We start from the raw sequence: 16,366 nt of genomic DNA, 5'->3' as shown, positions 1-16,366 counted from the left end.
ATCACTGCATGAATCTCTTCATTCCGCACTGTATATTTACTTTTGATTCTTTGCTCCCCTAAAGAGCATAAAATAATTAACACATAATTCCCAATTTATGATTCATTTAAGGAGCTTTGGGTATATAAAAAACTAAGGAATATATTTCCTCATGAACTGGCAATGGCTTCCAATTTAGATAAGCTAAAAGGAAGTGAGAAAAATTCATAGTCAATAGAGTTACAGATTGTAGGGATTAAAAGGAATCTTGGAGGTCAGAGGTGGATTTCAGCAGGTTCTGACCAGTTCTGGAGAACCAGTAGCAGAAATTTTCAGTACTTCAGAGAACTGGTAATAAAAATTCTAACTGGCCCCGCCCTCATCTATTCTCTGCCTCCCAAGTCCCAGCTGATTGAGAGGAAATGGGGATTTTGCAGTAACCTTCCCCTGGATTGGGGTAGGAATGGAGATTTTACAATATCCTTCGCCTGCCACCCCCACCAAGCCATGCCCACCAAGCCATGCCACACCCACCAAGCTACACCCACAGAACCGGTAGTAAAAATTTTTGAAACCCACCACTGTTAGAGGTCATCTAGTTCAAACTCCTACTCATTTCAAGAATCCATCAGAATCTCCATTGCTGATAGCCATTCAACATCCTTTCAGAAGTATCCACCAAGACAGAGTCCCATTTTTCTAAGCAGACTGTTTCACTACTTAATTTATCCAAATATTCCACCTGAATCATGTTCTTTTAGTTTTCAACCATTGATTCTGCCTTGATCTGACAGGCTTATAGGCATTTGTAGTATGTTGCTACATCTGCCTTTTTATTTAGTTTTATAAACATGCCCATCTCCTTTAAGATTTAGCCTCTGGGGTCCTTCATTTAAGAGATAGATGCTCCAGTCTCTTCATATCTTTTTGAAGCTGTGGTGCCCAGAATGGGACCCAGTACTCCAGTTCACTATAACCAGTACAAAGTATAATGGATAAACTAAATGAAAACTCCATATTCAGAGGCAAAAACAGGGAAGTATTTCAGCATTTTATGTGTGTGTATATGTATGCTATTTGGCGCCATATTGTAATACGTTATGGATAGATGCACCAATGTCATCTTGTTATGCTATTCTTCATCGGACAGTCAGCCAGATGTTCAGACTGAATTTGGCATTTTTGTCCACCTATCAAGTCCTTTCCAAGGGCTTGGAATAGGGCAGATGTGGATGTTTGATAGTCTTTAAGGTATGACCGCAGTATGTAAGCTGTCCCAAGTAAAACTGCCTTTTGCAATTAACTGATGGTGATTTTTTCAATTCCAGTGATGTTCAAGTAGTGCTCCAGTTGTTTTGGGATTGCACCCAAAATGCCTATATTATTATTATCAAATTTATTTGCTGCCCATCTAGTGTTTCAAGGAAACACTGATATGATAAAGGTTCATATCACCTTTATCATTTTGGGATTATTATGATTCTGATTATTATTAGTAGTAGTAATAGTATCCCTCAAATCAAAAGCAATGGAATAGATCAGGGTAGCCCCAAAGAGGAAGAGAAGCAGGAAGTCCTAAGTACCATGTTGGCAAACTCTAACATACCATATTGTACGGTATATACAATAAATTTCCACACATTCTGATCTTTTTCAATAACTTGTTGGAAAGCAAAATTCTACTCTGCCCATCACAAAGCCAACTTATTCTACTCATTTTTATTTAATTTTGATTGCTACTTTTGCCCTTTTAATCTATCTTCCCAGGCAGGAGGGCCAATTAATCCCTCTACAGTTTTTGTATTTACTGTATCATTCACTTATATAGGGGAATAGTAACAGATTCTTCCAATTGGCCAAGCATAAATACACAGGTTTAATATACTGTACAACCAATTCATATGAAAACCACATAATTTGTTTTAACATTTCTCTATTTACACCATCAGTATCAGCAATTTTACAATGTTTCCATATTCTCGTGTATTTATTATTTGCTTTTCATCATTGGGTGGATGTTAAATTGGATAGCATTTTCTTCAAATTCATTCTTCAACCTATGAATTTTAATTCCCATGCAAATCTCTAAAATATACTTTCTATCATTCCTTCACTTCAATTTCAGCCCAAATCATTTCATCATTTTTATTTTTAATTCCTTTCACTCTCCTGCAGGCACCTTTTTATTCATCTCCACCTATTTCCAAAATAATGTTATTTCAATCAAAATCACTCTACATTTTCTCTGCCTCTTTTAATCTTAATTGTGCTTTGTTTTTACTTTTTATAAGCAGAATACAATATTTTTCTCTCACCTTTTTTTTCGCAGCACTAATTCTTTTACATGCATTTTTATCCACGTGTACATTTCATCATTCTCCAAAAATCCTTCTTACTTTTTACTTACTTTATATACAGCAATTTAATTGCTATTTGCAATCTGGGAGTCCTTCTGGATACGCAGCTGTCCTTGGAGGAACATCTGACGGCTGTGGCCAGGGGGACTTTTTGTCAGGTTCGCCTGATATGCCAGTTGCGCCCCTTTCTTGATCAGGATTCCCTAAGGACAGTCACTCATGCCCTCATCACCTCTCACCTGGACTACTGCAATGCTCTCTACATGGGGCTCCCCTTGAGGGGCACCCAGAGGCTCCAACTGGTCCAGAATGCGGCCACGCGGGTAGTTACAGGAACTGCATGGCGCTCCCATACAACACCTCTCCTGCATGAGCTGCACTGGCTCCCAGTGGTCTTCCGGGTGAGCTTCAAGATGTTGGTTATCACCTTTAAAGCGCTCCATGGCATAGGACCTAGATATCTTCGAGACCGCCTGCTGTTACCGACGGCCTCCCATCAACCTGAGCACTCCCACAGAGAGGGCCTCCTCGGGGTGCCATCAGCCAAACAATGTAGGCTGGTGACCCCCAGTGGGAGGGCCTTCTCTGTGGGGGCACCTACCCTCTGGAACCAGCTGCCCCCAGAGATAAGGAGAATCCAAGACCTCGGTGCCTTCCGCCGTGCCCTTAAAACCTTTTTCCAGCAAGCCGGGCTGGCTTAGCACTCTTAAATGTTTTTAATTGGTTTGTCATTGTTTTTTAATTACGGGGCCAAATTTATATATATCTTTTTAATAGTATTTTAATGTTTGTAGTCTATGTTTTTATTTGGCTGTACACCGCCCTGAGTCCTCAGGGAGAAGGGCGGTATATAAATTTGATATAAAATAAAATAAATAAAATAAATTCGGAATTCAAGACTTAAGAGAGTCAACCATGCTATTTAATAAAAGGCTATTCATTATGCTGGAAAAAGAACAAGAGCAAAAATATTGATTTATCTGGCAATTCTGTTTTTGCCAAGCAAAAATGTTACTTCAAGCCAATCGCTCTTGTAATTGAAAATATATTTAGTGTAAGGTGACAGATCTCTAGAAGAACACTGTTCCATGAAGTTGGCGAGGATCAAAAAAGGCAATTCATCATCTATGATACAATGGTAATAAAACAAAATAATTCTCATAAAAATAACTCAATGTTTGAATTTAAACAATTGGATGAAACTGAATTGCAGTGAAATCAATTTGATAATCTTTTAGTACATATTTGTATTCGGCTCCTGCTTACAAAAGTATTGCATTAACATTGTCCTAAAGCAGGGGTGAAATCCAGCAGGTTCTGACAGGTTCTGGAGAACCGATAGTGGAAATTTTGAGCAGTTTGGAGAACCGGCAGCAGAAATTTTGAGTAGTCCAGAGAACCGGCCAATACCACCTCTGGCTGGCCCCAGAGTGGGGTGGGAATGGAGATTTTGCAATATCCTTCCCCCAGGAGTGGGGTGGGAATGGGGATTTTGCAGTATCCTTCCCCTGGAGTGGAGTGGGAATGGAGATTTTGCAGTATCCTTCCCCTGCCATGCCCACCAAGCCACGTCCACCAAGGCACACCATGCCCACCAAGCCATGCCCACAGAACCAGTAGTTAAAAAAAATTGATTTCACCACTGTCCTAAAGGAAATATATAACCACACACACACACACACACACACACACACACACACACACGCATCTCATCCCACGTCTCATCCCCAGAGAAACATTTATTGTTTAAATGGAGCTCTAGTAACTGTATATCCAAATGTGAAGTAGAATTGGCATCCTGTACAGAAAATAGAGTAGAATAGAATTCTTTATTGGCCAAGCGTGATTGAACACAAGGAATTTGTCTTTGGTGTATATGCTCTCAGTGTACATAAGGAGAATAAAATACATTCATCGAGAATAAAAAGAATAAAAAGAAAATAACGTCTAAGGGTTTTCCAAAGAGGTAAATGAGGACACATTTGGAAATTTGAGGATCATGTGAGACTAATAGTGTTATGACAAGCAGACGAGCTTTTACCATGAAACAGTAAAAAAACCCTAACAAAAATAAAACTCCTATTCTTCACTGCATAATTAGATTTAATTGTCTAGGTGTAAATAGCATATTTAAACAAGAGGTTGAAGAATCACTTATTTGAATTATTTTCCATATAACAACAAAATGGAAACTTGAATAGATGTGGAATTTCAAATAAATTGTGTATGGTTAATAGCATTTTGTCAAAAAAGGATCTAATTTTCCAAAGAAAAAGTGATGCAACACCTACCTTTGGAGATACAAACTTCCTGAAGAACAGAGAAATTGTTCAGCTTCATGCTGCACACAGATAGAGCCTTAAATGCTGGAAACTCTGCAACTGGCTCTTATCAATTCTGATAAGTCAAGATGTTCTCTCATGCAACGTGTTCTTGCCTTCTAGCTTCCGTCTTCCCTCTAGGCATGATATTGAGAAACTAGTGCAGGATCTAAGTTTGCAGAGGGAGAGTCTGAAGCAAGGGGATTTAATTCTGCCTCAGCACCAGGGCTAGGACCTGCTCCCTCAACAGGAAGTTTGTCTGTTGTTGTGTCCTGTTTCATTGTTCTCTCATGGGGCATGATAAAGGATCCTTCCAATGATGAGAATCACAGCAGACCACAAGGCTTCCTTGGTACAGGAGGAGAACATGTGGTTAAAAGGATTGAAATGTACATTGTATTAAAAACTTAAAGCAATTTTTTAATAAAATGATGTATCTTTGTCACCAGAAAAATTGTCTAGAATGCATAAATGTATTTCAAGTTTATGTTAGAAACATGAACAACATGAAGGGACATTTTATCATGCTTGGTGGAAACTTAAAAAGCCAGAAAGTTTTGGATTCAGTAATTCAGAAGATTTTAAAGATTAATATACAATTGGATCCAGAGGTTTTTCTTTTGGAACTTATCAATAAACAATTGGGGGGGAAAGTCATGGAACTTTATTTTATCTATATGAAAACTGTAGCAAGATTATTACACGAATGAAACAAAAAAACATAAGATTTATGGATTTAATGATTAGAAAAGAGATTATTAACAAGTGAGAGAGTCATTGTAAGAGATAAATTTATATTTATAACTGCTGTAAAGAAAATCAGAAACTATTTCTTTATAGTTTCTTTCTTTTCTTTTTTTTTCTGCACTTTTGGCTTTGTTTTCTTTTTGCTGTCTTCTTCTGTCTTAATATTAGTTTCTATTAGTTTTTACCTTTTTTTAATTTTAATAAAATTATGTGGATAAAACCCCTCTTCCTTCGAACCAATTAGTTGAGCTCTTGGCCTTTCAATATGAGCAACTTCTATCTAGTTGCCTTCCAATGTGGATGTGTTTGTGCACTCAAAACCATAAACACATAAAATAATAATGCCAGGATGAAAGGTTCTTTTCCAGCAATAGGTATTGCTGATGACAAACTACGTTTTTCTTAATATTTTTTTTTTTATTTTTAGATAATTAGCACCAACGTGGCCCAAATTCTTCAAAACAACAATGTTGTGAGCCAGAAATGGCCTTCTTGATTCTTGGCAGGACTCCGTAGTCATTTTTTTCTCTTAGTGGTCATATTGATTTTGTCCTAATTGTCAATTTTCTGCAATGAACACAGACTATTCCCTCCAATCCCTTTTCAGCCACAGCTTCTCCCTCAATCAGTTTTTCTCACTTCATCAGTTTTCTGTTATCATCCAACCTTCGCTCTTTTGGGTTTCTTTTCTCCTTTAGGCCACTCATGTAAAATGAAAAGAATTCTGCCCCAACTGCTAATCCTGCAGGATATTTTCCTCCCTCAGTGATTTAAATCTATCTATTTTCCTCTTTCAGCTGTACTGATTCATTCTGAAACATGCACACAGAACTTCTTCATCAAGCCCAGATTGCCATTTCTGAAAAAAAAAAAAGAAAATCCTATCTTTTTCTAGCCTAGACCTCAAAGAGATTGCTTGCTCTTGGTACCTTTATTTATTTACAAGCTTCTCTTGAAAATGAAAAGTTAACTATTTTCTACTTCTGCAGCTAATTTCTACTTCAAATGCTAATCTGTGATAATAAAGGAGGGTCATGAACATTCTAATTTCTCAAGAAAATGTGTCAGCTCAAGCAGAACTTTGGCAAACCCTGTGAATTCTGAGAAGGCAAGAGAAGAAGAAAAAATAAGCCGTGATCTAAAATCAAAAGAGGCAAAGTGTTAAAGTATCAAGGGAAAAAATAGCCAATACGTAAATGGGTTTTAGAGACACTCCATCCTGAGGGTCAGAGGGTGGAGGGGAACTGCCAATGACAGTAAGATTATAATTAGAGCAGGCTAAGGAAATTTCAGTGCCTGTTTCTTTAACAACTGTGTGACAATTTTAATTTTGTAATTAGCCAAAGTGAAAAAGCTGCTCATGGTGAAATCCCATCTTCATAAAAAATAATAAAAGTATGAAGTCTTTGGGGTATTTTAGCTCAAAGTTTACACTTTTAAGGAGAAAGTAGGCATTCAGCTCAAGTATTAGGAGCTCTGGTAGCGCAGCAGACTAAAGCACTGTTATTAACATCAGCTGCCTGCAATTACTGTAAATTCAAATCTCACCAGGCTCAAGGTTGACTCAGCCTTCCATCCTTTCTAAGGTAGGTAAAATGAGGACCCAGACTGTGGGGGAAATAAGCTGACTTTGTATAAATATACAAAAGTATGAAGGCTATTGCTTAACGCATTGTAAGCCGCCCTGAGTCTTCGGAGAAGGGCAGCATATAAATCAATTTTTTTTAAAAAAAAAAAGTGCAGTATGTCTACTGCAGGTAAGACCCAGTCATTTCACAGGAAAGTGCTCCCAATTTTTGGACAGGATTGTACAACCTATATTTTTTTCATTTCTTTATCAGAAATGAAACTGCTAACAAAGATGACATTGAAGTATTTCCAACATTGCAGAGAAATCATTAATGAAACTGTGTAGCATCTGAAATTCTCATTATCTTTTCTTACAGGGATATTTCTGAGACAAAAATCAGTCAACTACCAAACATTGGTCTAGAGCACATTAACAAGTTGGTAGCGAAATCTACATACAACTTAAAAAAGCTCCCTCCCTTGGACAAGTTCCATGCTTTGATTGAGGCAAACCTCACATATCCAAGCCATTGCTGTGCATTTGAAAATCGGACTAAACAAAAGTGAGTAGCTTATTTGTTTTCCATGTAGGGTTTTGATGCATTTGTGACTGCCACAGTCTGCTTTGATTTTCATGACTAGCCTAAGTAACATGCAATTTGTTTAATCTGCCAGGCAGGAGGGAAAAAAATCATGCAGTCAGCCCTTAGGTTTCTCAGCCCACCAAAAAATATAAATGTTACAGACTTTCCTTCTCTCAACAAATTGGATACTGATTCTAGTGGCCAAGTTTCTTCCTGATTAACCAGTCACAAGAGATGGACATGTGGCCCTCTAAAATATGGTTACATTCTATTTTTTAATAGTCCTAACTAGAAGGCAATAACATCTGGAAGACGTTTAAAAGAAGCTCTGCTCCTTTCTGGCTTTTGGGGGTGTAACAGAGAGTTCAAATGGTAGCTATATCAACAAGGATTTTTTTTGTAAGAATTAATGAGGATTGGGTTAAATATTTTATTTCTGAAACTTATATAGCACCCATCTAATGAAAATAAATGATTTTGCATGGTGTACAAGACTATAAAACAGCTAACATATACAAAATGATTAGTATTTTTTTAAAAAAGTAACTGAGGTTCATTGGGCTAAAATAACATTTCTTCCTTAGAATGAGTGTTTCCTTTCAAATGTGTAGAAAGGACTGGATGGCAAAGGCTAAATATATTTCATGGTATTTAAAACTCAGATATTTTATTTACTCTAACATTGAATATTTTGTATATAGCTCTAAATAACTCTTAAGTTTATTAAAAATGTAATAAAAAAGCCCTCTAGATTTGAATAAAATTGGTTTCTTGGTCATATTTGAGCCTAATAAGCTAGTAGCTCCTCCACATATTCCCATCAGGAGCTCAAAAACATAACTGGACTACTTTGACTGTCACCAAGAAAGATCAAAGAGTCTTCAATTTTTGATGGTAGTTTAAAGACAAACAGGAAGCATTTTACATGAAGAGATTAATATTCTTTTAAAGCTAACATTCTCTGTTTGTATGCCTACCTGCCCCTCCTGAATTCAGCAGCTATGTAAAGAAATTCCCTTTCTACCCAAAGTATCATCAGCTCTAGCCCTCTTCTCAAGAGAATGGCTCCTGTGAAAAAATATTTCTGCAACTTTCCCTCATTTAGAAACACAAGAAGGATAAAGCAGGCCTTGGCATTTGGACGGCCTTCAGGCAGGAGAAAAATGAAAACAGTGAAATAGATATCACCACTGTGTTCATTTTAATAACTCCAGTTTTCAGATATAATCATTAGCACAACCCCCCATGGAGTTTCACTGGTGCTAATCATCAGGTCTTCTCATCGTCTTAAATCAGACTTCCTTCATGTTGATTTGTCATTCCTGTAAAACTTAGGCCTTCAAGCATCAAGAGACCCCCTCATTTATTTCTGTCATTTCAAGTATTCTTTGAGATGTGCACAATGACCAGTTTAATTAACCCTTAAGCTATTTCAGTTGCTTTGCTGATTATGTTTCTAACTTTTCCACAAATGTATGTTTCACATCAGAAGTGGGCTGTTCTCAGTCTTTGATATTTTAGCTTTCTTTGAAATAACACCTATCTTCAGCATTTGATATTTGTTAACCAGGACTCCATACATATGGATGTCTTGAAGACTGCAGCAAGGCTATACAATCTTTTCAAGCCAACATTCATATTTGAATACTATGATATGAGAAAAGTCCACCCCAAAAGTAGTTAGGGACAGATAAATAATTATATTGATTTGATTTGATTTAAATGATTGAATAGTTATTTAAATTAAATAATTAATTTAAATAATTGAATAGTTTATAGGATTATAACCTATATATTTAATAATTTTGATACTTTTCTCCATAGAATAAAATTATAGGGGTGAAAGGGAGCTTAAAGATCTTCTAGTTCAATTCTCTGCCCAAGGCAGGAATCCTTATACCACCTTAGGCAAATGGTTATCCATTTGTTCTTGAAAACCTCCAGCAATGGAGCACCCAATACTCCGTGGGGCAAGCTGTTCCATTGATTAATCCTTTTCACTGTTAGAAAAGTCCTCCTTGTTTCCAAAGTGGATCTGCTTCTGATGAGCTTCCAGCCCTATTTCTTGTAAAATATTTTACAAGACCATGTTTTAATTTAATTTTAAACAATTTTAACATAGTTTTAAAAATTACCATTTGCTGAAAATTTTTGAAAGGCCTTTGTGGGAACTTTTATAAAAGAGTTTCAGAAAATATATACAACACAAGCTACTGATCATTGGCATATATAGATTATGTTAGAAGCAAATGTTTATTTTTTCTGAGCAAAAAATAATTATTGCTTTCTCCTACACATTCATAATCTTTGTGATACTAAAACTCTTCTCATTAATGCCCCATCCACAACAGCTAGTGAGATGTCACTACATATATGGCTATTTTATTATTTAGGATAAATTAACCTCCAGAATCACATGAAGGTTACAGAGATACTATACATAAATAAGAGAGCAAGTAATATAGTTACAGACTGTTTGAAAGGTAACCAATGGCATGTCTACACCAGTGTTTTGCCTTAGTTAAGGATTGGCTCTAGATTTCACAGACATAACCACAGTTTGTCTTGGGGAACTGAGTTCATTTATTGGAGAATTCTGCTAGTTTGTTTGAAACAGTGGCAATGCTGGTATTTTCTTCTGGATTGCTACCAACCTTGTAGAAGGTTTGTTTTCCCATTGGCAGACCTAAAGCTTCAGCCTCCCTTGCATTCCTAACGTGAAATTAGTTATTACTGTTCTGTCTCTGAAGCTTAACTCTTCCAGTACATATTCTTAAGAATTTATTTCCTCTCTCCCCCATTCCAGCCACATGCAATCACGATGGACTTAAATATCAACATTCTCCAAATGTTACATCATTTTTACCATTTGTAAGGGCTTTTAAAACAAAACTGAGTAATCAGTTGCAAGGCAGTATTTTGGGGGATGCTTTTGCTTTTTATTTTTTTTTTAAAGTTAAACTTCCCTTGCTTTATAACTGGACTGCAAGATTCTGGACAACCACTATGTATATAGTAGCAAATAGTATTCTCTGCCACTGTGACCTAGAAGCCATCCAGACTTTTGCAGCCTAGATATATTACTCCTAATCATAACACCACTCAATTTTGTATTTGTGTGTATGTGTAATTACAAAGTGATGGGAACTTCATTTTTTTTTTTTTTTGAAGTGCAGACTGAAAACACAAACAAATTTCATGAGTGGGAGGCCTTACCATATGACCAGTTATAGCTCAAGCAAGTAGCTGCTGGTATACATTTTTTTTCTGCCTGGCATGCAAATAAGTTCATAATCCAATCTGTACTTCATGCCCTCCTGACTTCTTTCCTATCAGACTAAACATAACATATCAAACTAAAAAAAAAAAAAAGTGGGGAATTTTGTTTTATTTCACTGACTAGCACTAAAGAACACTTGAATTCAATCCAAGTTTCCCACTCACCCACTCTACCCACGAGAAAAAAAAGACCAGAAATCAAGTTTATTCATGATGACGATGATGATGATGCCCCTATACCCTTCTGGTCGTACATGGCCCCAGTAAAATCCACAGCAGAAAAGTGGCATAGAATAAAGTGGGGGAGGGAGTATTCACTGCCACTGCTGCCCCTCCATCTCCATCCTTTGCTGCCACTCCTGAATTAGCCTCAATCACCAGCAGCACTTTCATCAGAGTCCTCTCCCTCATCCCTTCAGCTGGCAAAGGGATGCTTTGCAATGACAGAGAAGGTGGGTGTGTATTTTATGCCACTGTAGCCATGTGACTTTTATTTTCCCTTTTTCCCACACATTTTAAATACCTGCAGCCTGAGTAGGCTAGGTATTTCACTCTCACCATTAACAGCCTCTTCTCTGGCCTTGCAGAGCGAGGTCACTTAATGATGCTTCTGGAGACTGCAAATTCCATCTCTGATTTTCTTACCTCTGTTAGCCATCACTCTTTGTTTTAAATGTTGCCTACTGCTGAAGGAATTACCTGCTTAAGCTTCCACACAACTTAAAGAAAAACATCTGCCAGGTGTCCTCCAAACTTGGTAGCCAGTTATGATGTCTTCTGACATCATAATTTTTATTTTTAAAAAATAAAAATTTGTTGACATTATTAGTATTTTCCCAGAATTCATAATTAGTATTTCTGTTAATATTGGCACTGTATATCCCAGGTTCTGACTATACTATTTTCATCTTTTTCAGTTCTGTGATCCACCCTATATGCAATAAATCTGCACTTTCAGAAGAGTCTGATGAGCTCAGTTTTGAGCTGGATGAAAATGATTACTATCAAGCTCTATGTAGAGAAGAATTTAAAGTGGCTTGCTTCCCAGAGCCTGATGCCTTCAACCCATGTGAAGACATAATGGGCCACATAATTCTCCGAGTTCTCATATGGTTCATCAATATCTTGGCCATCATGGGGAACCTTGTTGTGCTCATCATTTTAGTTAGCAGCCAATACAAGCTCACTGTCCCTCGATTCCTTATGTGTAATCTTGCATTTGCTGATCTTTGCACAGGTATTTATTTACTATTGATTGCCATCAAAGACATGCAGAGTAGAACTCAGTATTATAACTATGCTATTGACTGGCAAACTGGGGCTGGTTGCAATACAGCCGGTTTTTTCACTGTGTTTGCAAGTGAACTCTCCGTATACACTTTAACCGTCATCACATTAGAACGATGGCATACCATCACCTATGCTATGGAACTAGACCGCAAAGTCCGCTTCCGACATGCAGTGGTAATTATGTTGGTAGGATGGGTCTTTGCCTTCACAGTGGCCCTCCTTCCCATATTTGAAGTCAGCAGCTACATGAAAGTTAGCATCTGCCTACCTATGGATATCGAAACGCTGCTTGCCCAAACCTACGTCATGTTTTTGCTGATATTAAATATTCTTGCATTTGTTATCATCTGCTCCTGCTACATCAGCATCTACTTCACGGTGAGGAATCCCAATGTTTTCTCATCCAATAGTGACACCAAGATTGCCAAACGCATGGCCATACTGATCTTCACAGATTTCCTTTGCATGGCACCAATCTCCTTTTTTGCCATTTCAGCATCACTCAAGGTCCCTCTGATCACTGTGTCCAATTCAAAGATCCTCCTTGTTTTGTTCTACCCCATTAATTCATGTGCCAATCCATTTCTTTATGCTATCTTCACAAAGACATTTCGCAGGGATTTCTTCATCCTACTAAGTAAGTTTGGCTGCTGTGAAATGTACGCTCAGATTTATAGAACGGAAACTTCCTCTTCTGTTCATACCTCCCATATGAAAAATGGGCATTGTACACCAGCTTCTAAAACCAGCAATGGAACCATTTATTCATTAGTGCCTCTGAATCATGTGAACTGAAGCAGAATGGCTGTAAATTTATGTCAAAGGTTATCAAATGGTGATCCTTGCTTCCTTGGGAAGATGAAGGCAATTACAAGAAATGACAAATATTTTCCATAATCTCAAATTGCTATTTAGCTGTTTAGTTCTCAGGCATACCACACAGATATAAAATTCAGCTGATGGGGTTAAATGTATCCTGTTTCCCCCAAAATAAGACATCCCCTGATAATAAGCCCAATCGGGCTTTTGAGCGCATGGCAATAAGGCCAAGCGCTTATTTCAGGGTTCAATAAAATATAAGACAGGGTTTTATTTTTGGGGAAACACGATAGTTATTAACATGTGATATTATTGCTGAAATATTTTGATTTAGCCAACTTGATAAAGCACATAGTGTTAGCTGCAAACTTAGCTATATTTAAAATAGATTTATTCAGATCAATGAGAATTATGTTCATCAGTAACTTTAAAAAGTTCTCTACTTACTATGACTAGCTCTGGATCGAAGCTATTTGTGAATGTACTCTCCAAACTAAACTGATTTTTTTTTTCATGATAGAGATCCAAGTAATAATATACTTTTGCTTACTATGGACTTCTTTAATGAGCAGATAAAATAAATTTACACCAAGTTGACACTGGTGTAATCTAGATCAGAACTATCTGCTACAACTAACATCTTCAAAATCTTGGGCAAGTTCATTTCCCAGTAATTTTCCTATCTGAAATCTCATTAAAGAATCTAACAAGCCAGAAACCAAACCTTTATGTATAAAATGCATGCTGTGTCACTCTTTTAGTAAGATCTTCCTACATTTACCTTAGCAATAAATGTCAAATGCTCTGAGACTTAATAAAATTAGGTGATCAAATATTGTACATTGTTGGAACCATAGATCCTTGCTTCCCTTTTTTTACCATTCTTCAGATCAAAGAAACATGAAAGCCATCAAATCCATATAATGCAAAGGTCAGGAATCTCCAATTCAAAAGCAGAAATCTCAATCCAGATCTTTGTGAATTGTCAAAAATATATCCCCTTTATAGTCCATTCTAAGTTACTTTTTCTGGTCTGTTCCTTGATTACAAAGCTGATGGAAGAAACGTCTATAAGTTATGAAAGGGATTCCTGGCTACAGATGGTTTGTTTGCTGTTGTTGGGTACTAAATAAAAGATTTGTCAAATCCTTTTTTGCCTGCAAGAATAGCAAAGGAACACTGCTTAACTAAGTACATGTTCCCCCACACGACAGACCAAGGTAGGAAGAGGAGAGATTACAGTTAGAAAAATTATATAATAAGTTATCTTCCCCCTCCTTTCACAGTTAAATGATGGGTTCAGTAAACATGATAACATGTGCGTATTGCTAGGCCTGGACGAAATGTTGAATAATTTGTTAATGTTTAACTAAATTATTATAGCTTATAATTTTGCCTTAATGTGATCTTAGTAATCATAATAAATGTAGATAATGGTTGGTAGCTGGAGAAGGCTCCTGCATATTCCTGGGACAGCAAAGATGACTGGCAAGCAAGTGCTGGAATGCATAATACCAGACATGTCACTAGAAGGCAAAATCACAAAACCTCATCTTATTTACTTTGGCCATGACGTGGGGGAATTCATTGGAGAAAGCATTTATGTTTGGAAGTGTTAGCAGTAAAAGGAAACCAGGCCATCAAAGAACAAGGTGGCTGGACACCATCAAAGCTGACACCAACCAGAGCATAGAAAAACTGAAAGAACTAGTGCAAGATCAGAAGATGTGGAGACACCTGGCCCACAGAATTACCAAGAATCAGATTTGATTGAATGGATAATATCATCATCATCAAGAAAGCAGAACCTCTTAACTCCTATTTTGCACATATCTTCTCAGAATGGAAATGGATTATAGTTAAGCCATTGGAGAAAGAATGGATTATCAAGGGCAGTTGTGATAGCATGGACTTCTTTTCTTGCCCCAGACTGTAGGACCAGAACCAATGAATTAAAGCTACAAGGAAAGAGTAGAAAAGACTTTTACATGAAGTGATGACCTGTCCTTCTCTGGAGGTGCTCAGACAGAAGTTGAAAGGCTATCTGGCAGAGATGCTATAATGGATACTACAATGGATTGGACTAGATCTTCTCAACCTCAGCAACTTTAAGATGTTCAAAAGAATTGTGGGCTAGACAATGTTAAGGTCCCTTACAATCCTATGATTTAGGAAACTAGATTTTTTTTTAATTGTGGACAGTCAGCATGGATTCCATATTTTTAAATAGACTGTTTTTGATATCTCCTGCTCAAAGAATAAGTCAGAAAACATTTTTCTTTGCAATAATAATAAAAATTCCAAAAATGTTGTTAAGTCTCCATTTTGTATCATTTTTGAATGATAAAGAACAGGAATTAAATTTATGATGTAAGAAGATCTTGCTCAACATCCTCACCCATTTGAACAAAAATACACAGAAAACGTATTAATCCAGCACCATTTTGCAGATAATACAAAAAGCATTCAGTAAGATCTGGATAAAATATAGCATAACAAGAAAAATCAAATAACCAAATATAGGCTGAAGACTAACAAGCTAAGGAAAAACACTTTCAGTAAAGTTTTAGGGGAATTGATAGAAAATCGATTGAGTAGTACAGTACAGATTGTTTTTAAATTCTTTCTCCCAAATTATTTTTGCATTTGGAGTTCCAAATTCTCTTATCTTGTTTCCCTCTTGAACCAACTATATAATTAGGTCTGAGCTAAATTTTCTCAAATCATTTAAGAGGAGGGAAAAAACGTATTCTTTTCCTTTCTCTTCACTTGATAGATACAAAAAATTTAGTAGATATTCAGTGTACACTGGACTCCCTCATCCAGTTTTTTCTCTACAATAGTCCTCTGAAGTCAGTTGATCTGAGTGTAAGTGACTAGCCAAGTCATCCAGTAAATTTCCAAACCCATTTTATGCCATCTCAAGAAAAAGAAAACAGGGTCACTGTATTTAAATGTAAAAGATGGCTGCTAACAGTAACACAGGCAAATAAAGGTAAGGGAATGTGGAAGAAAGAGGGAATGGGGGGGGGGAAAGATTCTATAAATCAGGGGTGTCAAATGTCATCGCATCATCCTCACGTAACGTATCGGGACTTTTTTCCCCTTTGCTAAACCAGGGGTGGGCGTGGCCAGCACGTGACACATCCAGCCCGTGGGCCATGAGTTTGATACCCCTGCTATAAATCATTGCTGGAGTTGTGCCTTTGCCCTAAGAATCTGTTGGGGAAATTCTCCTTTTCCTGGAGAAATTGTGATGGAAGAGTTTGCAGTTTTCTTACTAGATAAGGGATAACTTATCCTTACAGCAGTCATTTGGTTTAATTTAACTCTCCACCACCACTAATACATTTAGTAAAGAAAAAAAATAGTTGTGAAGCTTCCACCTGTATATAACTTTCTATAACCCTAACAACTAAGA

At 36.9% G+C, this 16,366-nt stretch overlaps 1 protein-coding gene across 2 annotated transcripts in view; it reads left to right on the top strand.

Moving 5' to 3' along the window:
* Nucleotides 1-15,252, top strand: part of FSHR (follicle stimulating hormone receptor) — a 105,346-nt gene extending 90,094 nt beyond the window's left edge. For both annotated transcript variants that reach the window (XM_034427420.3, XM_034427421.3), the window contains exons 9-10: nucleotides 7,351-7,536; nucleotides 11,754-15,252. In XM_034427420.3, coding sequence (XP_034283311.2) covers nucleotides 7,351-7,536; nucleotides 11,754-12,921 — 1,354 coding nt within the window. In that variant the 3' untranslated portion in view covers nucleotides 12,922-15,252. The remainder of the gene's footprint in view (nucleotides 1-7,350; nucleotides 7,537-11,753) is intronic.
* The last annotated feature ends 1,114 nt before the right edge of the window (nucleotides 15,253-16,366 follow it).

Source organism: Pantherophis guttatus, chromosome 1, assembly GCF_059756535.1.
Source record: "Pantherophis guttatus breed Tessera chromosome 1, ASM5975653v1, whole genome shotgun sequence".
NCBI classification, from domain to species: Eukaryota; Metazoa; Chordata; class Lepidosauria; order Squamata; family Colubridae; genus Pantherophis; species Pantherophis guttatus.
Note: the sequence above shows the minus strand (reverse complement) of the source record. Positions and strands in the feature narration are given on the sequence as shown.